Source organism: Lepidochelys kempii, chromosome 11, assembly GCF_965140285.1.
Source record: "Lepidochelys kempii isolate rLepKem1 chromosome 11, rLepKem1.hap1, whole genome shotgun sequence".
NCBI classification, from domain to species: domain Eukaryota; kingdom Metazoa; phylum Chordata; order Testudines; family Cheloniidae; genus Lepidochelys; species Lepidochelys kempii.
In genome coordinates, this window is record NC_136390.1 from 36,955,413 (window position 1) to 36,978,600 (window position 23,188).

The 23,188-nt window shown below is 39.6% G+C and overlaps 2 protein-coding genes across 7 annotated transcripts in view; one reads left to right on the forward strand and one right to left on the reverse strand.

Annotated features, from left to right (window-relative positions):
* Positions 1-23,188, forward strand: part of LOC140895607 (uncharacterized) — a 169,591-nt gene that overhangs the window by 64,714 nt on the left and 81,689 nt on the right. The window lies entirely within an intron of this gene.
* LOC140895608 (sodium channel protein type 2 subunit alpha) overlaps positions 1-23,188 on the reverse strand; it is a 204,535-nt gene that overhangs the window by 8,305 nt on the left and 173,042 nt on the right. The window contains exons 21-24 of the mRNA XM_073305731.2: positions 21,167-21,289; positions 12,927-13,208; positions 7,993-8,046; positions 7,332-7,469 (exon numbers count right to left, since the gene is read on the reverse strand). Coding sequence (XP_073161832.2) covers positions 7,332-7,469; positions 7,993-8,046; positions 12,927-13,208; positions 21,167-21,289 — 597 coding nt within the window. The remainder of the gene's footprint in view (positions 1-7,331; positions 7,470-7,992; positions 8,047-12,926; positions 13,209-21,166; positions 21,290-23,188) is intronic.

Sequence of the window (23,188 nt, forward strand, 5' to 3'; positions counted from 1 at the left end):
TTGTATAATGGTAAGAGGGTTTTAATCAAATGATTGAAATGTGGGTTCAGGACTACTCAATGGATTTACCTTTACCTCTGGTTCAGTTGTTTATCCACACTAAAGTTTTGAAAGAGAAAATAGTCTAATATATTTTTATGGATTTTATTAAAAGAATAAGCAAACAAATGCAAAGCTAAACAAAAGTCACTGATTCACTTCTAGTTTATCTAAACTAATTAACAATAACACAATGCAATAAAAAAAATAAAGGCTACAACTGAATTTCAACCTAAGGATAAATGGATTCATTTATCTCGCTCGCCAATTACTACAATAAGAGTGGGTCTACACCACAGAGTTAGGGAGATAAAACTGCATCGCTTAGGGCTGTGAAAAATGTCATGCTGTGTGCAATGTAATTAAGCGTACTTAAATCCTCAGTGTAGACAATGTTAGGCTGATGGAAGAATTCTTCTGTTGACCAAGCTATCGCCTCTCGGAGAGCTGGATTTACTACCACGATGGAAGAAACCACTTTTGTTGCTATAGTGTATATAGTACATTGCAGCATTTCTATTATAGACATGCCCTCAGTAATTAAATCAGCTTGTAAGGTTAACACAAGGAAGAATTAGTTTAATACTTCAAAGGAATGTTAAGAGGGAAAACTGTTCCCTTAATTTAATCGGTTGGGCCAAGAATCTGCAAAAGCAGAAGCTAACTCTTCTCTTGGCTTTAGAAAAGTAGAACTCTTAGGTCTGGTCTACAATATGCGGTTGTTTCGGAATTAGCTGATTTACTTCGAAATAAAACTGATTCCATCCACACGACCAAATCAGTTTTTTCGATTTAAAGGTCTCTTGAATCAGATTTCTGTACTCCACGTCAGCAAGTGGAGTAGTGCTAAAATCGAGATCGCAGTTCTGGGTTACAGGTACTGTGGACGCAATTCGATGATATTGGCCTCCGGAAGCTATCCCAGAATGCTCCCTTGTGACCGCTCTGGACAACACTCTGAACTCCAATGCACAAGCCAGGTAGGCAGCAAAAGCCCCGGGAACTTTTGAATTTCCTGTTCGGTCACCACCATCACAGGCGACCACGCAGTCCCGGATTCGCAGACGAGCTCCAGCATGGTCCGAACGGGAGGTACTGGATCTCATTGCATGTTGGGGAGACGAATCTGTTATGGCAGAACTACGTTCCAAAAAAAGAAACGCAAATACGTATGCTAAAGTCTCCAGGGCCATGACAGAAAGAGGCTACTCCAGGGACACAGAGCTGTGTTGTACAAAAATCAGGGAGCTCAGGCAAGTGTACCGAAAAGCCAGGGAGGTGAACAGGTTCTCTGGGTCACAGCCCCATACATGCTGCTTCTACCGTGAGCTGCATGCAATTATGGGGGGTGACGCCACCACTACCCCACCACTGTCTGTGGACACCTGCAAGGGGGGAGTAGCACGGAGTGAGGAGGATGAGTTTTTGGAGGACGAAGAGGACGACGACGACAGTGCACGGCGGCAAGTGGGGAATCTGTTTTTCCCCCTAGCCAGGAACTATTCTTAACGTTGGAGCCAATAGCCTCCCCCTACTTCCTCCCCCCACTCCCGGATGACCCTGGAGAAGGCACTTCTGGTGAGTGAGAGCTTGATCGGAGCCATGCAGTGGGGGGGGGGAGGGGAGAAACTCAGCTGCGCTGGGCTGTTCGCGTTTAGTTTAAAGGGCTCATCCCTGCTCAGAGCCTCATCAGAGCCACACGGTCGGTGTATGTGTGGGGGAGGGTGTTGTGTGAAGCGATCATCCCAGAGAGCCCACAGGCCCAGCTTTTATATGTTTTTATATGAGAGCTTTATATGGGAAACTCACCAGGCATTGCTTACTATGGGAAAGGGGGCCCAGCAGTTTGAAAGCATTGAAATGAATGTGGAAGAAGCAGAACCCCGTGTGCCCCTAAGACTTACCATGGCTGCCTGCAAGCTGAATTCTGTTGCCTGGCCGCACGTGGTGGCTTACTCACACCGAAGTGGCAGGCACTTCAGCATAAGGGGCAAAATGAGACCTTGTACAGAAAGAACATGTGCTGTGTACTACGAATTGCCTGTTTCACTGAGAAAGAGTGCCCCCTTTGTTCTTTAAAATGTATCTTTTAAAATATTACCCTCCTTTTTTCTCCTCCCGCACCAGGTGCAAATGTTTCAATGCAGGCCCTATCGACTCTGTCCCAGAGGCTGGTCCAGATTAGAAGGTGGAAAAACCGAACTTGGGACGACATGTTTGCCGAGCTCATGCAGTCTTCCCACACTGATAGGGCACAGTTGAATGTGTGGAGGCAAACAATTGCGGAGTCGCGTAAAGCGTTACATGAATATGAAGAGAGGAGGGACGTGTGCGCTGAGAGCAGGCAGGATGCTATGGTCAAGCTCATGGGGGAGCAAACTGACATGCTCAACTGTACGGTGGATCTAATGTGGGAAAGGCAGCAAGACTACAGAATGCTGCTGCAGCCTCTGTATAACCGCCCTCCCTCCTCCCCAAGTCCCATAGCCTCCTCACTCAGACGCCTGAGAACACGGGGCCGGGAGGCTACGGGGACCCACGCAGTCAACCCCAGAGGATTGCACATGCAGCAGAAAGCTGGCATATCCAAAATTTTGATTTGGTTTCTGGACTTGTCCTTCCCTCCTCCTCCACCCCCCAACCCAATACCCCCCTCCACCCCAGGTCTAGCTTCTGATTTCTCTCAATGTTTTGTGCAACACATAATAAAGAACGGTTTTTAAATAATTGTGGCTTTATTTCCTTTCTTATATATAGGGGGCGGGTAACTCGCAGAGAAACAAACACAACTGTCACACCATACCCTGGCCAGTCATGAAACTGGCTTTTAAAGCTTCTCTGATGTGCAGCGCACCCTGCTGCACTCTTCTAATTGCCCTGTTGTCTGGCTGTGTGAAACTGGCCACCAGGCGAGTTGCCTCAACCTCCCACCACGCCATAAATGTCTCCCCTTTACTCTCACAGATATTGTGGAGCACAGAACAAGCAGCAATTATAATTGGAATATTGGTTGTGCTGAGATCTAACCGAGTCAGTAAACTGTGCCAGCGTGCTTTCAAACATCCAAACGCACATTCTACCACCATTCTGCACTTGCTCAACCTATAGTTGAACTGCTCCTTACTACTGTCCAGGGTGCCTGTGTATGGCTTCATGAGGCTGGCATTAAGGGGTAGGCTGGGTCCCCAAGGATACCCATTGGCATTTCAACATCCCCAACAGTAATTTTCTGGTCTGGGAAGTAAGTTCCTTCCTGCAGCTGTTCAAACAGACCAGAGTTCCTGAAGATGCGAGCATCATGCACCTTTCCCAGCAATCCCACATTGATGTTGGTGAAACGTCCCTTGTGATCCACCAGTGCTTGCAGCACCATTGAAAAGTACCCCTTGCGGTTTATGAACTGGCCACCCCGGTGTTCCGGGGCCAAGATAGGGATATGCGTTCCGTCTATCGCCCTGCCGCAGTTAGGGAACCCCAGCGCATTAAAGCCATCCACAACGGTCTGCACATTTCCCAAAGTCACTACCCTTGATAGCAGCTGTTCAATGATTGCGTTGGCTACTTGCAGCACAGCAGCCCCCACCGTAGATTTGCCCACTCCAAACTGATTCCTGACTGACCGGTAGCTGTCGGGCGTTGCAAGCTTCCACAGGGCTATGGCCACTCGCTTCTCAACTGTGAGGGCTGCTCTCATTTTGGTGTCTTTGCACTTCAGGGCAGGGGAAAGCAAGTCACAAAGTTCCATGAAAGTGGCCCTACACATACGAAAGTCTCTCAGCCACTGGGAATCACCCCATACCTGTAATACTGTGCGGTCCCACCAGTCTATGCTTGTTTGCTGGGCCCAGAATTGGTGTTCCATGGCATGAACCTGGCCCAACACCACCATGATCTCCCAATCACCACATGCCGTACTTCTAGGAACGTCTGTGTCCATGTCCTCATCACTATCGTAATTGAGCTGTTGTCGCTTCCTTGCCTGGTTTTGCAGGTACTGCACATACTGCTGGATAATGTGCGAGGTATTTACAATGGTCAAAACTGCAGCAGAGATCTGATCGGGCTCCATGGCTATGGTGCCTGCACGAGTAATCCTGGAAAAAGGGCACGAAACGTAGGAGAGCAGAGTGGCCGTGGAAGAGGTGCTGTTCGGTTCACGGTAGCCGAAAAAAGGCGGTAAATGTTTGTCTTCTGTAGCTTTCACGGAGGTGGGAGCCCAGGACAGACAACATGGAGAAGCTTGGAAGCACGGTAATAGCGGGAGACCAGAGTTGGTGGTGGAAGCTGTGCTGCTCAGTTCACGGTAGCCATAAAGAGGCAGTAAATGGTTGTCTTCTGTAGATTTCATGGAGATGGGAGCTCAGGACAGAGAACATGGAGAAGCTCGGAAGCGCGGCAGTAGCCAGAGAGCAGAGTTGGCGGCAGAAGCTGTGCTGCTTGGTTCATGATGGCCGAGCAGATTTGGCAGTGGAAGTGTTCGATGAGGAAGAGAAAGAGTAGATAGTAGAGATTACATAGGAAGATGAGAGGAAAGGAAAGGTGGATTCATAGTAGCAGGAGAGCAGCGGTGCACCGTCTGCTGAAAGCAGTATGGCATCTGCATGCCAAAAAGGTGTGAAACGATTGTCTGCCGTAGCTTTCACGAAGGGAAGAGCGACTGACGAGACACACCCAGAAACACCCACGAGAATGTTTTTGCTTCGTCATGCACTGGGAGCTGAACCCAGAATTCCAATGGGCGGTGGGAACTGTGGGATAGCTACCCACAGTGCACCACTCTGACATTCGATGCTAGCCTTGGTACTGTGGATGCACTTCGCCGAATTCACGTGCTTTAGTGGGGACACAGAAGACCATGTATAAAATAGCTTCTGAAAATTCAAATAGAATAATTTTGAAATAATTTCATGCTGTAGACGTACCCTTAGAATGATTTCTTCGCAGCTTGACACTTTGGCACAAGCTGCCAATGCCTCCAGCACCTGCACACTAACCCAACAACTGAAATGAGACCGAAATATTACAACCCAAAGGAGACTACACACACAGAGACTTAGGAGGGACTGAGGTGCACCAGTGCCTGAGGCCCCCACAGTGGCAGGGAAATGATTAAATCAGATATGTCCAGATAATCCTGGCAAGTGACCTGCACCCACAGGCTACAGAGCAAGGCAAATCCCCCAACATCACTGCCAATCTGACCTGACCCCACATGTGGTGATCCATTAGCCCCTGTGCATGTGAGCAAGAAACAGCCAGCCAATGTTCAAAGAGAGAAAATGTTCAAAGCCCTGACCCACCCCCCAATGTTCCCATCCCCAGCCACGGCCATCCCTGATGCTTCAGAGGAAGGAGATGAAAATCCCTTCCAGAGTACATTGGGGAAGAGGGGAAATCCCTTCCTGATCCCTGTTGGTGGTTGGCTGAAACCCCGAAGCATGAGCTTTATGAACATAAGACAAACAGGAAGTGAGCCCCAGGGCTGCTCAGCCCTGCCCCCTATCAACACAAATCTCCCCATCATACAATTGCACTCACATATTTGTACAGCTCTCTCTTACAATGAATTAAGTTGCCCCCACAAGGTACTGGGATGCTGTTCCAGAACCTCAGCTCTCTGATGGTTATAAACCTTCTCCTAATTCCAGCCCGACTTTGTACATGGTCAGTTTAGATCAATGTGTTTTTGTGCCAATTTTGTCTTGTAGCTTAAATAGCTCTTTACCATCCTCCGTATTTACCTCTCAGATGTATTTACAGAGAGAAATCTTATCCCCTCTCTGCCTTCTTTTTGCTAGGCTAAACAAGCCAAGTCCTTTCAATCTCACAAGATATGCCTACCAATCCCCGATCATCCTACTAACTCTTCTCTCACCTATTCTAGTTTAAATTAATTCTTCTCGAAAATGGGTGACCAGAATTGTACACAGTATTGCAAATGAGGTCTTACCAGTACCTTGTACAATGGCATTGATATTTCTTTCTATTGACAATGATTTACCTAATGCATCCTAAGATCACATTTGCCTTTTTCACAGCAGCATCACATTGGTGGCTCATAGACACCCTGTGATTGATCCACACACTAAGGTCTCTCTCCTCCTCTGTCACTACAAACTGAAGAGCCCCTAGCTAGCAGCAGAATTTTTTTTATTATTAGACCCCAACCACATGACCTTTCACTTTGTATTATTCAATTTAATCACATTTTGTCACTCCAGTATTCAAAGTCACCCAGATCTTCCTGTCTAATGTTCCGATTCTCCTCTGTATTGACGATGCCGACCAGCTTTGTACCAACAGCAAATTTCATTAGCACACTCCTGCTTTTGGTGCCAAGATCAGGAATAAAAATATTGAATAAATTGGTCCCAAGACCAATCTTTGGAGAACTCTTCAAAGGCTAATTAGGCGTTCCAACATATTGACCATGGTTCAACGTGGACCAATCATTTGGTTTTTCATTCTGAGGTTGCAGCAGAAGATTCCAGTCTGAAGAGAATGTTTTCTTGCAAAATCCATTAGTGACAACAAGCAGATGTCCCTTTATTTAGAGGACATTGAGGGTACGTCTACACGGCAATTAAAAACTTGTGGCTGGCCTGTGCCAGCTGACTTGGGCTCACAGAACTCAGGCTGAAGGGCTGTTTAATTGCAGGGTAGACTTCAGGCTTGGGCTGGCCCACATGCTCTAAGACCCTGTAAGGTGGGAGGGTCCCAGAGCTTGGGCTGCAGCCTGAGTCCGGAAGTCTACACTGCAATTAAACAGCCCCACAGCCCGAGCTCCTGAGCCCAAGTAGCTGGCATGGGCTAGCTGTGGGTTTCTAACTGCAGTATAGAACTTACCATGAGAGACCCATGTGAGAAGGAGCTGGTAACAGACGATTGTCTAATAATATAAGGCCCATTCTCACTTTGCTAAATATGATTAACTGTTCATCAGCAATTATCCTTTCATACATTTCCACTCACTCCTTATGACAATTAGTAAGAACAATTTTGGGTGGTGGTGGTGGGGTCACCAAGGTAAGTACATGGTCTGCTCTAGTGCCCTGTCACCTTGTGTCAAAATCTGCTTTAACATTTCTTATCAGTATTAAACTCCATTTAATAATTGATCAAATAAAGTTATCCACGCTCAGATTCAAATATGGCCCATGTTCCCTATAACTGTTATGAGAGAGTTCAGATGATGATTTTCGTCCGTTATAGAAGCTGACCACTCGATGTTTAAATCATTTATTTTATATTCAGCTCTTTCTGATGAAGTGATGAAATGCTAGACTACTTATCTTCTTTTTTTGTTGGTTGAAGTTATCTATGATGACACCAATGAAAAGGTTCAAAGTGAAGAATGACCCAAAGATGATAAAGATGACAAAGTAAAGATACATATACAGGCTTTCTTCATACTTGGGCTGCTGCTCTGTCTACAAAATAAGGAGAAATAGCAAAACGTCAGCACTAAATAATAAGAGACCAATTGTCTGAAGAGGATGTTTCTAATGCCTCCTAAAATTCTGCAATTATTTGTGTGTTTCAGTGGACACCAGGTACACAAAGCAGGTAAATGCATACGTGAGAGTTGGTACATTAAAATGGAGGTTGTCTGTGCACACTTACAAGTCATTTTTGAAAACTGGATGCACAGTGTTTTATTTCATTAAGAAAAAAGCAAGAAAGCCATGAAATTTGGCTATTCTTTGTTAGCCTTTGTTAATCTATTTTTATTTAGTTAGTAAAACGTAATGTAAATAACTACTGTAAGAAAGCAAGTTGCTCCATCTGAAATGCACACTTAATTACTTTATAAATTTAATTTGTATAGAACATTTAACATATTTTAAGCTTTCATTTTCACTGCCATTCAAATTAGATATTAAAGAAGTGTTATGTGCACCTTAGAGTCTACCCACTCTAAACAAATAAACTTAGAATATGTACTATACTTACATTTATGGAATCAACAGCTGCATACATTATATCCGTCCATCCTTTAAATGTAGCCTATGAAAAGGCAATGTGTTAAAATTCTGTGTCAAGCTTCAGATCAAAGAAAATGTAAAACATTTTATAATCATATTCTTATGAAAGAAAGACCATTTCCCACACCATGTATTTTCATATTCATAGAATAAAAGAGTACTTAAAGTATAGCAGTGAGAATTTTTTTTGCCACAAATTTTTTGGGGGCAAAAAAATAAAACAAAAATGCAGATATGGCAATACTGAAACATTTCACAAATTCATGTCAGTTTTGCCAAATTGTTTCAGTTAAAGAAAATTTTTTAAAAAAAATCAAAATGTTACATTGACATTTTCTAAATGAAATGTTTCAATTTTTCCATCTGAAACAACTTTTCATTTTAAAATCTCCTTTAATTTTATTTCACACAAAAATGTTTTTAAAATCTCAAAATCAAAATGAAATGTTTTGTTCAACACAAAGTGAATTTTTCTTCAAATTTTTGGTTTGACCCCACTTTACTTTTTTTAAAAGAAATTCAGACTTGCCAGTGAACCAACAAATCACTTACTTGCACAGCTCTACTTTAAAGTTAGTATTTTGGAAAGAGATGAGTAAAATAATTCACAACAAATAATTTACCAATTAATTCAGTTGCTTTTTTTTATTTAATCACAGAATACCCCTGAATAAATTTTGATTTTCCTGGATGTCTTCATTATTTAAATCATTATGGTAACTCTTCAAAAGTCCATAGATGGGCTGAATTCTGGTCAACATCTGAGCTAATCAGTCATACAGCTAACTCACATGGTAATGTTTCTGTTTCCATTTTCTGACTGTTACAAGCATGAGAAAGGCTTTCACAGACCACTGTGGCTTTGAATTTCTCAGGGAGAGGATTGGAACAGCTTACAAAGAAAAAAGCAGAAAATAAGCAGGCTTGGGAAATGTTATGTATTTAAAGCTTTTCATTTTGGGGGCATTTAGGCTTTGCTCTATCCATTGTTCCTAGGCGAAAAAAATCTAACATTTATTGGCAGAGGACAGAGAAATTTTAATTTAATTTTCTCTTATCACATTCATACAAAGAAATTCTTAATTGGAAAGGCTGTAGTCAGATTCCTGTAATGGCTTCTCCTGCCTTGGCTCTGGAAACAAATTTATCACTCTGTAGTTGTGCAGACATTGTCCTCTTATCCTGGATAAAATAACTGAACTGCATTTACTGATGTCTGTAATTTTCTGTCTGGCACACAAAAGTTTTGAATGTGTATGTGCCTCATGATGGGCATTGTGAGATTCCTTTAATAGCCACTCTGCCAGGGTTCAGGACAGCAGTGTTGGGAATGACAGGTTGGTCCTTTTGGTGTGTTAATGTTGCAGCAGCATCCAATAACTAACTTCCCTTTTCTGGTCATCAGCATTCACGGTAAATAAGGCAAATATTTATACAAACAGTAAAGGGGAAAAATCCCTAAACCCATGGTTTAGACACCATGTTAATGCAAGGGAATCATCCTAACATGGGCACACAGTATGATGTCACCATAGAGAAATGTTTTTTTGGGAGAGCAAAAAAACTAGCAAAAACAGTCAGTCAGGGAGTTTTACAGATGATCTGATGTAAGTTGTGGTCCAGTCACAGAATGGTGCACAGGTTGACAGTATATCTGAAAAAGGAGAGTTGGATTTATATAGAGGTAATACATTTCATGGTGGTTCTTCTGAAATAAAAATGATCCTCCAGGATTGGAGGAAAGGGAACATAAGGGTCATCCTGTGGTGTGTCATAGGATAAAATGTACTAATGGGCAGGAAAGAGAGATTGCCATAGTATGATGTTAACATTTTACTTCCATAGTGTCCAAAAAGAAAATATTCAAGAGATGGAATATGGGGCTCAGTGAGAAATGCACTAGGATGGAATAGGTAGGCCACAGGGACCAGAAGAGATTATGGAGACTCCCAGGGTATGCTGTCTCTGCTACTCCATATAGGCAACCAGAAATATAAGTGCAGCATCTGATAAACAACAAAGGAAGAAACCATGGTTGTGGAACTATTTTTCTACTGACATCAGCTGTCCAACTAATGCAACATTTTTGTGTCATGCAAATAACACAAAGCACAATTGCTGCAATATATATATGCTAATCAGAAAAGCCACAGTGCACAGCAACATAGTTCAGATGGAGGGAAGCCTTCCTAATAACCATGTAGTAGGTAAGGACAAGTGCTTCCACTTAAGAAGCAGCAGAGTAGCCAGAGTGCCAGAAAGAACAGCTCAACCTCAGCAGGGACAGTGTCTTCACATGAGGAATTACCTCAGAACACTGGACTAGATGGACCATTGTTCTATCTCTGACATCAGCTTGCGCTACATGCTTCAAGGGAAGGTATGAGAAACTGATGAACAATTATGGAATAACCTAGGTCAAATTTCTTTCTAATCCCATCAGCTAGTGGTTGTCTTGTGCTCTGAACAACCAGGTTTATATTGGTTATATTCTGTAATCCATTTATTCGTATATATTAAATCCTTTTAATCCTACCAAGCTCTTGGCCTCAATATTATCTTGCAGTAATGAGTTCCACTGATTATTTATGAAAATGACTAAATGAGCTATATTGCACAGAATGTCACCTTGGTTTTGTACTCTAAGATAAATAGAAGCCTCAAATAACTTCTCTATATCATTAATTATTCTGTCCCCTCCTCTCTAAACTAAACAATCCCAATTTTCTCCCTTCTCACATGAAAGTATTTCCATGCTTCTAGTCATTTCCTCCCCCTCCCATGCTGCTTCTTTGCACTATCTTTGGTCAGATGGGGTCACCAGGATTGAACAGTGGAACTGAGCATTCCAACTAAGGCTGTACTGCTGAGCGAGACATGATTTTCTCTCCCTTTATGCATCTTAACATTTCATTTTTAAGACCAACCATTCAGCTTTCCACAATGATGCCCAGGTTTTCTTCCTGGGTTGTCATAGTTATTTTATATCTAGCAATGTGTGTAAGCAATTCAAATAATTCTTTCCAATGTGTATTATCTTGCACACTGGACACAAAAAACAAGTATTGAGATAATTTCCAGGGGCACCATATATTGCAATCCAATACTGTGCAAAGATGTTGGGATTTCCCTTTACTTTCCTTAAAAAAAGAAGTCTTCCAAAAGCAAATGGGATTCAATTTTCAAATGAAAAAGGATGTGGCAGAGTTCTATGAAGCAGTGAATGCTTCAGTATAGCATGCCCTTTGGTGCTACAGTGGCAAGAGAGGTCCACCCAAGCTAGGCTTTTGGCTCAGTTAATAAACCACTAATCATATATCTATTAGCACAAACTGCCTCTGTCTTAGAAGCAACTGTGGCATGTGTCAATATACGGCACCAAGCCTGGGTGGATTTGAGAAATGCCACATTGCCACCAATATAGTGGAGAAACTAGACTGTCAGAGGAGAGCTGTTGATGAGCTCCTCCCTCCCTCCTGGGTTCTTCACTGGCACCTTCTTATTGCATTTAGCCTTTATTTAGTTGAAGTGATTCTGTGAAGTGAAGTCATTTTCAGTTAACATAAATGTGAGAAAACATTACTCAAATGGTCAAAGACAATCAAGGTGTGACCAGGGTTGATGCAAGTTGAGTTAATTCAAATGAGTATTCATGAGAAATTATTGTCTGCCATTTGCCCATCTCTTCTGTTAATAATTACTTATTAGATATGTTAAAAACTGGTACTTTAAGAAAAAAATAAACAGAAACATGAAATCAGTGAAACTGTGTCCCCCAATACTGTAATCTCTACTGTAAAATAAAACAATATTGGGTAAAAACAAATGATACAAAAATATGCAATTTTTTCAACTTTACTAGAAACAACATATCTGTTGACATGTTGAATACATGTGGAATTCATATTCAAATACACAGTTGAACCACAGTGCATATAACAAAGGCAGACACACCCGAGTAATCCAGAATAGATAATTCATGCAATTGCCTAACCCTCCTTAACATTAAGTGCTGGTTCTCCCAAGAGCAATCGCAATGGTAGCCTGTCACCAGAGGACTACCAGCTCTAGAGTTTGAGAATAATTAGCATGTGTTTATGCGCACAAATGTTTTCCCAGAAGCAGCTTGCCAAGTGAACCTGATTAGAAAGGCATACAACATGGAGAAAGAGGAAGGTAGTTTAAAACCCTCTTACTTGGTCTCTATTTTTAAATCACTAAATTTATCCCCTACATAATTTTTGCTCTGAAAATTGGGCAAGGTCTTGCAGTTTGCCTACTGTGCTACCATGGTAAAAATCACTTTTTTTAAAAAAAAATTTACCCTATCTAATGTGCAAGGTGTAGACAAAACAAAACAAAAAAACAAAACAAATACCTCAGGTAAATTTTTAATTTATCTTGACTCTGTGTCATTGGAATATTTTAGTGAAATCTGCAGAGATCTGGGATGAGCTTTAACCTCTTTTTTTTTTTTTGTTCTCAACAGTCCTCTCTTTTTCAATCTATATATTCTGGCTGATAGTAAACACCGCTCCTCTTCCAAAGTTTACACATGAGCATGCCAAATTGATACCAAATACCAATATTAATCTGCTTGCATAGAACAGCATCAAAAGGTAATTAATCAAGTCCCCTATTAATCCCTGATAAAGGTCCAGAATGTCCGCTTTGGAACTACATTTTTGTAATCTCCATGGAAACTTGCTTTTGGACATCATAAAAAGAGTTTCCTTCTCCAAGACTCCCAAATTTTCATATTTTTAATGCACTAACAATTTTCGGTAATAGATTATCTATGACTTTATGGCAAGATAATGAAAATTAAGGAATCCAACTTTGCTTCTATAAACTATAGACAGGGAATTACACTATAAAAATATATACAGAATTGTCACTTACTACTTGAAGCAGAGAAAGATAGCCAGCTCCAACATTATCAAAGTTTACTTTCACATTTTTCCACAGGACATCTCCATTGCTTTTCATAAGAGCCTCACAATCACTTTTATTCTCAATCAATTCTCTTGAAAAAGAGTTACCAGTTGTGGTGTTAACACAGGAGAAGAACTTGCCAGCAAACAAATTTACTCCCATTATGCTGAAAATTAGCCAGAATATAAGACAAACCAGAAGTACGTTCATAATAGATGGTATTGCTCCTAAAAGGGCATTCACAACCACCTAATAAAGAAATACAGGGGAGAAAAGCTTGTAAAAAAACTTATAGCAGCAAAGTAATTAGGCATTCTTCTAAAAAGGCTAACAGCAAAAATATTTATTACAAAATGTAGTTACAAATTATCTTATTTTTCAAATACTTATAACAAACCACACAATGAATCGACATGAAAAAGGTGAAGACTAAAATGTCAAGATGAAAAATAAGTTAATTATTTTTTTTAAAAAGTAGCAAGACAGAATCATAAAATGTGTGTACTCTAGGGGAAAAAAAATACATGTTAAAGAAATATAACATTCAAATTAATAAATGTGATAAATCATGACTGATGAATATAAACAATGACTTATGATAAGGACTGATTGATCTATAGATCTTTGCAAACAGTACAGAGGTTATTTGACAAAATTAGGACTTCAAGAATTGTAAAACACATAATACCTTTACAGAATACTTAATAATACATTACAATTTTACTTACTGAAGACAATCCTGTCACAGATATAGACCACTTTGTATTATATGTTCATTTGGATCATTAGAGTACCTTTGAAGCACCACTTATAATAATCTTGTTAGGTATTTGAAATAAAATCATATTTTCATTTGAGTGTATCTAAAAGCATGTATAGTTTCAGCTTATATTATGATCAATCTTTTTGCCATCATAATATAGGTAATTAGGGTGGCAGAAAGGAGAGTGTGTCCTGCTGGTTGAATAAGGAACTTAAGTGTGGCATCCCCATGAGAGAACAGCTTTGGCTCTTCATACCTGATCATTTAATTTCTACAAAAATTTCTCCATTAGTTCTAACCTTGGGGGTTATCACTTCTTTGCGGAAGAGTCCACAGAGAACTGAAAAGCCAATTTAGAATGTTTAATGAAACTGGAATTTTTTCACCAAGTCTCAGCCTCCAGGGATCTTTCTGCCCAGAACATGGGTGTGGATCTGGTGGTGCACTGTGATTCCTACTGGCAGTAGTTGGTTGGAGAGCACTTAAATTCCTCTCATACAACACCTTAATCCATCTTGCAAGCGAGAATACGGATACTTAAAGTTATCTGCATTTCTGGAGAAAACTTAGAAAGATGCATGGTGATTGTGCCGGACCCAGCTTCATTTCAGGTATGTCAGATCTCTGTTTTATGCTTCCAACTTGTACCTTAGCTAATCCTTTTGAAATAGTTTGGGGCAAAATGTCAAATGATCTCAGACATCTGAAAAGGGGAATTTTCTTTCGTGATGAAATACAAAGCAATCTGCACAACCATTGTGTCATCATCAATTATAAGTATTCTAAATAGATAGAACTTTGAGATGCTGCTGCTCTTCTACAAAAGTGACAGCTACAAAGAAATAATTTTACATAAATAGATAGCATATAGAAGAAGAAAAAGTGTTGAAAAAGATTAAGCTAAGGTCTCTTATTGACGAAAATGAGTCTGATCCTAGATTTGAGCAATTGCTGATTCTGAACCAACATAAACAGTACTAATGTTCATAAAGTGAAGCTGGTTTCAGACCTACCTCCATGTCTTCCTGAAGGTAATCCAATCTGGCCAATATCTGTGATTTACGGGGTTTATGTCTTAACTCTCCAGAGGGTAGTCTGTATTCCTGAGACCATAGATTCTCAGCAACTAAAGACAGAACTGTATTGATGGCTTCCACTTCTCTTTGATTTGGGTTATATATATATGGATTTCAGGAACCTCTCCTATGTTGGAAAAAGCCTCCCCTACAGCATGTCATTATCCATCCCCAGGTGTTGGATTTGCTATACAAGCTAACCGCATAGTCATCTTCCTGTAGAGAGGATGTGTCCATAAACTCTTGAAATGAGATTGCTTCTATCAGAATATGGACCAGAGACCACCAGTGCCCGTATCTTTGTACATGCCCTAAGTACTGAGAGACTGAAGAAAAAGGTTCTGTAATGAAAATGGTAGATCCTTAAGAAACCTCTGGTGACAAGAATGGATAGAGACAGAAAATAAGTCTCCACAAGTTTTATCAATATCAAATAATTTCCTGGAAATGTTGCAGTCATTGTTGAAGTCAGGTTTTTCATAATGAATTTCACTTCATTCATTTGTTGAACTGTTCGAGTTCTCGGCGTGACAATGCAGCAGATATAGGACTGCTGGCGATTTTTATTGCTTAGAAATCATAATTTTGATGTCTGCTAAGAGGCAAAAGTACCTAAAGGTGCCTGATCTGAGGCGCCAGTGATACAAGGCTGTAAAATATGTCTGCCCAAGAGGTCTGCCAAGACACAAACTGCAAGTTGGCAAGAAACCCAGGGAAAGCCTGGTGACCACTAGAAACAGGGCACCAAAGTAACACAGGAACTTCAGAGGGGAAAAAAAGGGGGCAACTTCAAGTACAGTGTATCCTTTGAGACTCATAGCATATGTTTGCTGGAGCTGGGAATGAGCCTCCCAGCCCAGGGAAGACAGACTTGTGCAAGCAGGTCTTGAGTGAGCTGTAGCTCACGAAAGCTCATGCTCAAATGAATTGGTTAGTCTCTAAGGTGCCACAAGTACTCCTTTTCTTTTTGCACTAAAAATGGCAGTGCGGACATTGCAGCTCAGGCTGGAGATCAGGATCGCAAGCCTAAGGGGATGTGTAAGCGCAAAAACTGGTCTCTCTCACCAACAGAAGTTGGTCCAGTAAAAGATATGATCTCTCTAATATCCTTGGACCAAAATGGCTACAACACTGCATACATTTATATACCATGCCATTCTGCTCTGTATACAGTAGGTGGCAGGAACTAGCAACTGTGAGATCCTAAAGAATCTGTGGGATTCTAGAGAATATTGCCAGTTTTCACCACTGGTGGTGATTCAGTGATACGGTACATTTTGTAAATAATTTCTTTTGAAAGGAAAAAGGGTACATGGCTATCAATTAATGTGCCAAAAACAAAGATCAATGATAAAATTAAGGGTGTTGGTACTTTAATTAAAGGAATTAAGTATTAAGCTATTGTGGTTGTGCATTCTGGAGTACATTATATGAAAGACAATCAGAAATATTCAAATGGATATTGTCAGTTTATGAGTACCATTTTAAATAAACCAGTTTCCTTAGATGATTAAAACTAAATGTATTTTAAAAATCAAATTTACTTTTCAACATTTATATTCTGTGTACATTTCACTCAGTTTACAATGATAATAGACTGGCTAATTTCACATTTGTTTAGTCAATTTCATATTCTGTTTCTACAGATCAGGGATTAAATTAAAAACAAAAACAAAAATAACCCAAAACATGAAAACATTTCTAGTAACAATCGGATTTGATAAAATCTGCTGTCCTCAGAACAAAATGTTAGATCTTAGTTACTTGTGTCTACTAAAAAGTTTAAGGCATGTTTCCCAAACACTAGGAGAAAAGTGATGTAAAATTGTGTTTTCTACAGTATTACCCACAATTGATGGAAATCACAAGCATGTTGGCGGAAACTTTGAGCATGAGCAGTGGACTAAATGATTACTGTCAGAAAGATTTGGGTGTTTACATTATTAGGACTCTTGTAGCAGGAAATCAAAGTGAGTGGATGGGGAGAAACAATGACTGTATAGAACAGGAAATAAATAGTTTTTCTACAACTATCAATCTTGGTATGCCTTACAGGATAGTGGCTTATAGTATACCTTTTAAAACAAAATTACCAGCCTCACATATGTAGCCGAGCTATATTAAAGACAGGGGGAAAAACTGAATAGGCCCTGAATGGCCAGTGGGTCAGGTGAGTGGGAACACAAGGAAGGAATGAAGAGATCAAAGAGACCATGACTCAGGAAAGAGCTAAGGAGTCAAGACTTAAAGGCTCGATTGGGTGGAGAAGGCTGAAAGCTGCTCAAAAGGAAACCGAGAAGGACTTGGGGAAAGATTACAGAGAATTCTGAGAAAGCTGGAAACGGGAGGAAGAGTCTTAGGGCAAAGATGAAAATGTCTGGGAGCTCATTCGTGAGTGCAGGCCTACCGCAAATGTTACAAAGCTCATGACCTTGGAAAACCTTGTTTATCTCAGCTTGCTGCTAGCAGAACTCATTGATGCAGGTCTAGATAGAATACAAATCAAAAGATGTGCTACCATTAATGTTAAAGACCAAAGCCACCTACTTTACAATCTTAGGTGAAGTTCTAGTCATATTAATATAATACAAATATTATTTCATTAATGCATGTGCAAAATAGAGAAATAAAATTACCGCAGGCTGTAATTATCTGTGCTAACTATCTGAGCGGAGATGAAAAACTAGTGAGTTGGATTTTTTTCTCACCTAAGAAGACTCTGAGGTGAACTGGAAGTGGCATTCATATTTCTGGGAAGACAAACTGCTTGTACTGATGAGAAGCTCTAATGTGACTGGTACATCTAGAAATTAAGATTGTGGGGCCATATTTTCAAAAGCAAGCACCAATATTTTCTGCCCACAAATTTTAGGTGCAAATAAGTGTGGGACAATTGTGTGTCCAATATTATTCTAATTTTGATGACTATTTATTCTATTTTAGACACTGATTTGTGAACAAAACCAGTTGCCGTAGTGTCCAAGTGACCTAAGCTGAGAGTGAAAATAGGGAGGTCAGGTGAACACCAGGCCAACAATGTGACCCCTTAAAAGTAAATAGGAAATTTATTAATAAATTTCCTAAGTTATCAAGGAAAATTTAATAAAGTAACTAATAAATATGTTATTTATTAAGGATATATACCACAAAGTGCAATTTGTGCTTGACAATATATAGGTTGTACTAAACAAAGAGGATGCTCTGTCCCAAAGATCTTACAATCTAAAAAGACGCATGTGGTTACAACACAATATTTAAAAATACATACAGGTACCATATAGGAAAACACGGAATGATGTGCCATCATTGAAGCTGGAAGGCTTCACAGAAGGTTTTGATGAAGGACTCGAGGGAGGAGACTTACAGCAACCTATAAGAATGGTTCACAACTAAAAGGATTATGGAGAGATGTTAGTCCATAGTTAAGGTTGCAAGCAGATTTTCAATCCAAGCCTGAGTTTGCCTCACAATCTTACTTTTAAAAGGGGCCTTTTTACTTACTATTTAGTATGTACAGTGGTTGATCAAATGCTAGGGTTTCAAAGTCAAGTACTCAAAAATTAGGAAATGCCAGAAGTAAGGCTGCCTATGCAACCTTAATTCTACCCCATTGTGTATGTTCATTACGATACAGGGTTATTTTTTTTTGTTAACATAATCACACACTATTTTTTCTATAAACTTTACTAAAAATGCACCCTGAGGCAGACACCTAGAATTGAATATTTCAGTTTACACTGTTACATTTTGGCAAAGTTATAAGCAACTGAAAATGGGCTTATAAGAGAAAAGATTGGGCAATCCTAACTCTAGGCAACACTACTTGTTTCTGCCCTACCAATGGGCTAAACATCAGGTCTTACATAAGCTGCCTTTTGCTTTATTAATAATAAATAAAGGGAAACATAGCTTGCAGACATGTTCAATAGGTTTTTTCATTTCCCACTTTCTATTACATGGTCATCTGGCATCAGAATCATCCTGCGTGGGGACTTTTTACTCTCGCTCTCTCTTTTTCTTTTTAACAACCTCTCCCCTGCCACCAATCTTCCACATAATTTTCTTTCCTCATCCCAGAAAACAAAGAACATTTATTAATGTATTGATGTTCTAAGGTGTGCACTGACCTTGCAATGGAAAGCATTAACAAGAGAAGAGGTCTCCTGCCAACAAATGCCCTATGATTCTGAAACTGCTAAGAATGAGAATTCTGACATCTGGTCTGCATCTGAAAATAAGACCTTGTGTTCCCACGATTATCATAACATGGATAGTAGTCCTTCCTGGGCTACCACATCCCCAGAAAACAGCTCTCAGTCACTTTATAGTAGCTATCAGAGGACTGTAACAGCTACACCTCATTACAGACTTTGGAGGCAGGCTGCATCTGAAATCCCCAAAAGGAATTTGCTCCTGTAAAGAGAGAGCCCAGATCACAACCCCTTGGAAAATACTAATTACAGTATATCATGGTCTAAGCAAACTCAATGGATCTCTGTAAGAACAACTATATGAAAATACTTTCTTCAGTCTAAGTATAAGCTAGTGGGTCACAACAAGGACAATCAAGAAGAATCCTATGAAGAATATCTCAGTCTATTATAATATAGGTTAGGTGTTTTCATTGGCACAAGGGACCAAAACAAGGTCACGTATCTTAAATCCAATAAAGGTTCCTCACCCTGATCAAAGCCTCAACTAAAGTAGGTCACTTTTTTATCATACAGATTCTAACGCTACCTCTGTGGACCTCATCAATGTAGAAAGTGTACACATCTATTCCTCAGCTACTAAGGACAAGGCATCTGGAAAGAGCTTAAAGATGAAAAAGAGGGAAGGTTTCCCAGAGAAACACACAGTCATGTGCATATGATGAACACTACAGAAATCCTTCTTCCAATATCCTAACAGCAGTATTCCAACTTTCCCTCTCTCCTCCCCCACGCTATCAAATTCCTCACAACATATACAAGCTCCTGCACATTCTCACCTGGTTCACCGTGGTTCCCTGTCCCCCCTCCCTCCATTCCCGACATCTCATCTCAGCAAGAGAAACATTCTCTCCCTATCCTACAATACAAGAGAGATTCCTCAGAGAATCCTGGAAGGAGAACTGGGGGTATTTTTATTGTTTTACGCTCACCCAGAACCTGGTGTTTCTGCTAAGAGTCTAGGCTTTGGTGATGAGGTGGTGGGCTAGGAGGTGCTCTCCAAGTTCTGAAGGGAAGAGAAGGGCTGGTGGAAATGGAGGACCTTGTTTTTTCTCTGCTTCTGAACGTGAAAGCAGATCCAGGTGCTGCTGCAGGAAACCTGAGCTGCTTTTTTTTTTTTTTTAAAAGCAACCAGTCTAAAGCAGCTAATATTTACCACCTATTAGTAAGTTATTTCATACTCTTTTTCTGATGCACATGAAAAAAAACGCTTCCTCTCTGAACACTTGTCACTGAGGCACAGTGCTACATACATTCATCTGTGTCACTACATAAACACACTCAAGCAGCAAAGAATGAAACAAGGTTTATAGCTCCCACACCACTGTGTCACAGACAGGTTGACAGTAGTTATTGGAGAATTCATAAAAGCACACTGAATAACTGTTTCACATAACGTTAGCTAGGGGTGTCTTCATGGAACCTTACATGAGAGAAAAAATCAACAAAAGAAAAATACTAATCAAATCTATATTTTTCCTGTGTGATACAGATATTGTGCAATAATTCAATTTCTGTAGAAAAGAGAACCAAATATATTATATGTACGTATGCATATTTGATAAATGGCTCTTACTGCAGTCAGGATATTTTAGTTATTGTGATTAACTTCCTAATAAAGAAAAGGATCATTCTGTCCTTTATTCCCTATAAACTTCATCTGACAGCCAACACAATAATAAAAATAGATTTAAACACTTCTCATTCTGTTTAATGAGTTTAAGAGGCTCTTTTTCTATACCCACACGAAGCCATTCCGCATACTGTATATAAAGTATGCAAAATATATAAAGATTATAAAGCTGTATAAAGATTACACTATATAAAGATTACTTTAAAAATAAGCTAATTATGAGAAAAATATAAATAGAATCAATTTACTTTTAAACTTGTTACAGCTAAGTCTGCTAAGAACTGACAGCTAAAAATACTTCTGAAGATTAACTAGAGATTAAGTAACCCAAATGAGCACAGCGAATGCATACAATTGCATATGGTTAGAAACAACATAATGAAACATAGTTCTGTAGAACTCAGTAACAGAGGTGCAATAAAGAGTGAGTACAGAATTTCTATTTTTTAAAAATTTCTTGTGTGTTGGTATGAATAGTCACTTTTTCTGAAATAAAGAGTTCAGGTTCTTTTATTTTATCTTACCCTCATTCCTTCAAATCGTGACAAGGCTCTCAAAGGTCTCAAAGCTCGTAGTGTTCTAAGTGATTTAATTGGACCAAGTTCAGAGTAGCCCAAGGCATTAGCTGTTAAGCTAATCAAAGAAACCTACACAAAAAAACAAAGAAAAATTATTTGTACGTATCTTGTATAGCCCATTGAAGGTTGCAAGATGCAATGGTTAAAGGTGGAAAAGTTCAGCCTGGATATTAGGAAAAGTTTCTTAGATGCCCTATGCTTCTAACAGCAAGAGCAACTGGGTAGTGGAAAAAACTGGAAAAGAAGAGACATTAAGTTGTTAGTGAATCTCTGAAGTTCTTAGTCTCTTGATCTATGATACTATCATTACATATATACATGAACAGATTAGATATAGGAAGTACCTTTGCAAAATATAGGTTGTGGGTTAGACTAAAAAACACAAATAATCTTTTTCTGACATTACTGCCCTTGAGAAATCATGGTCTGGATGAATCATAACATTCTCAGGAAAAACAATTAAAAGTTGGATGACTTTCTCCACAATTCTTACTAACACAATATTTTGACTGTGACAGTGTTACTACCTTACTCAAAATGTTTCATAAAGGGCATCATAGTGAAATCGTGGTGGCACAAAATTTCTCATACATAAAGTTTGTCATGCTGATGAAATCCTGTTGGTACAAGAAACCCTTTTAATTTATTTTGCTATAAATTTTGCTGAGGAGAAGCTACACCAAGTAGAAAGAACCTATTGAAAAACAAAGATACATTTACACTGTTTGTTAACGTGTATGTATTTTAACCAATTTGCCTTAAAATCTTACAGGAGCCTTACTACTCTCAATAAGGGGCCAGATCTGGAATCAATGGGCATTTTGACATCAGCTTCAGTGGGAAAAGGATTATGCTTAAAGTCCTTAGAAACTTATAGTAGTCATATTCTCCAGGGCCCAAACACCACAATGAAGAAAAAAACTGTGAAAGTCAGTTGAGAATTCAGGATACTATTAATCAAGAGTTGAGGTGTCAATATGTATCTCAGTAATAAGTTTGTGTGATGAATCTTGCGTTTTATTAAAGGCTTTATATTCAGTGTTGCATGAAGAAGCTTGTGCCAAAAAGTTATTTATTGAATTCTGTAGCATCTTTCACAAGCATCAAGGTACACTAAAAAGTAATCAGTTGTAGGCTACTCAGTTTGTGCAAGAAAAGGTGTTTCTCTTCCTCTGTGAAGCTTCTTCAGCTCCGTAGAAGTCTTCCTGCTATGGGTTACCTCCCCTACCTATACAGAGAGGACTGTTCTGAGTAAGGCTGCTTGGAATGATGATTCACAGATCTGAGTATTACTTAATTTATTCATATTAGGAAGTATTTTCCCCCTCCTAACTGCCAATACAACAAGAAAATTCTTGCATGATATGTCTTCTGCCAGGAATGTCTCTTATCAAACTATGCTAAAACTTTGTCACAAATTATTCTGAATAGCTGGGGCAAGGAGCCCATGTTTGGTTTTGCCTAATGTTGGTCAGACCACAACCAGGTGGTTTGGAACTGACTTCCATTTTTATCTGTGCCATCCAGGTTTGTAGGGGATGAGGATTTGGATGAAAGGCTCTAGGTTGGCTCAACTCTTCATCAAACTCAGAAAACAAGCCACAGGAGGTGTCAAGCACCTGTAATTTTCTCCCAAATGCAACAGGAGCTGTAATTTTCTTAGAATTTGACCTTAAAAATGAATATAAGAAGTATTAGAAATTAGGAAACCTGAAGAATCTAAGAGAACATTCATTTAATCAAAAGATTTTTCCACTTAGTTTTCATTAGTTGGATTGAAAGTATTTTTTTCAGTTAGTTCAGTAGGCAACATCATCCATGTAGAAGGTACTGAGTCTGAAATCACTTTCTTCCAGAAAAGAAAAAGCTACTGGTGTAATGGGTAAGATTGTTAAGGAATTTACACTTAAGCGTATTACTGTAGGAACCAAATCTTATTGCTGCATGTTAAGTAATAAAATAGAATAT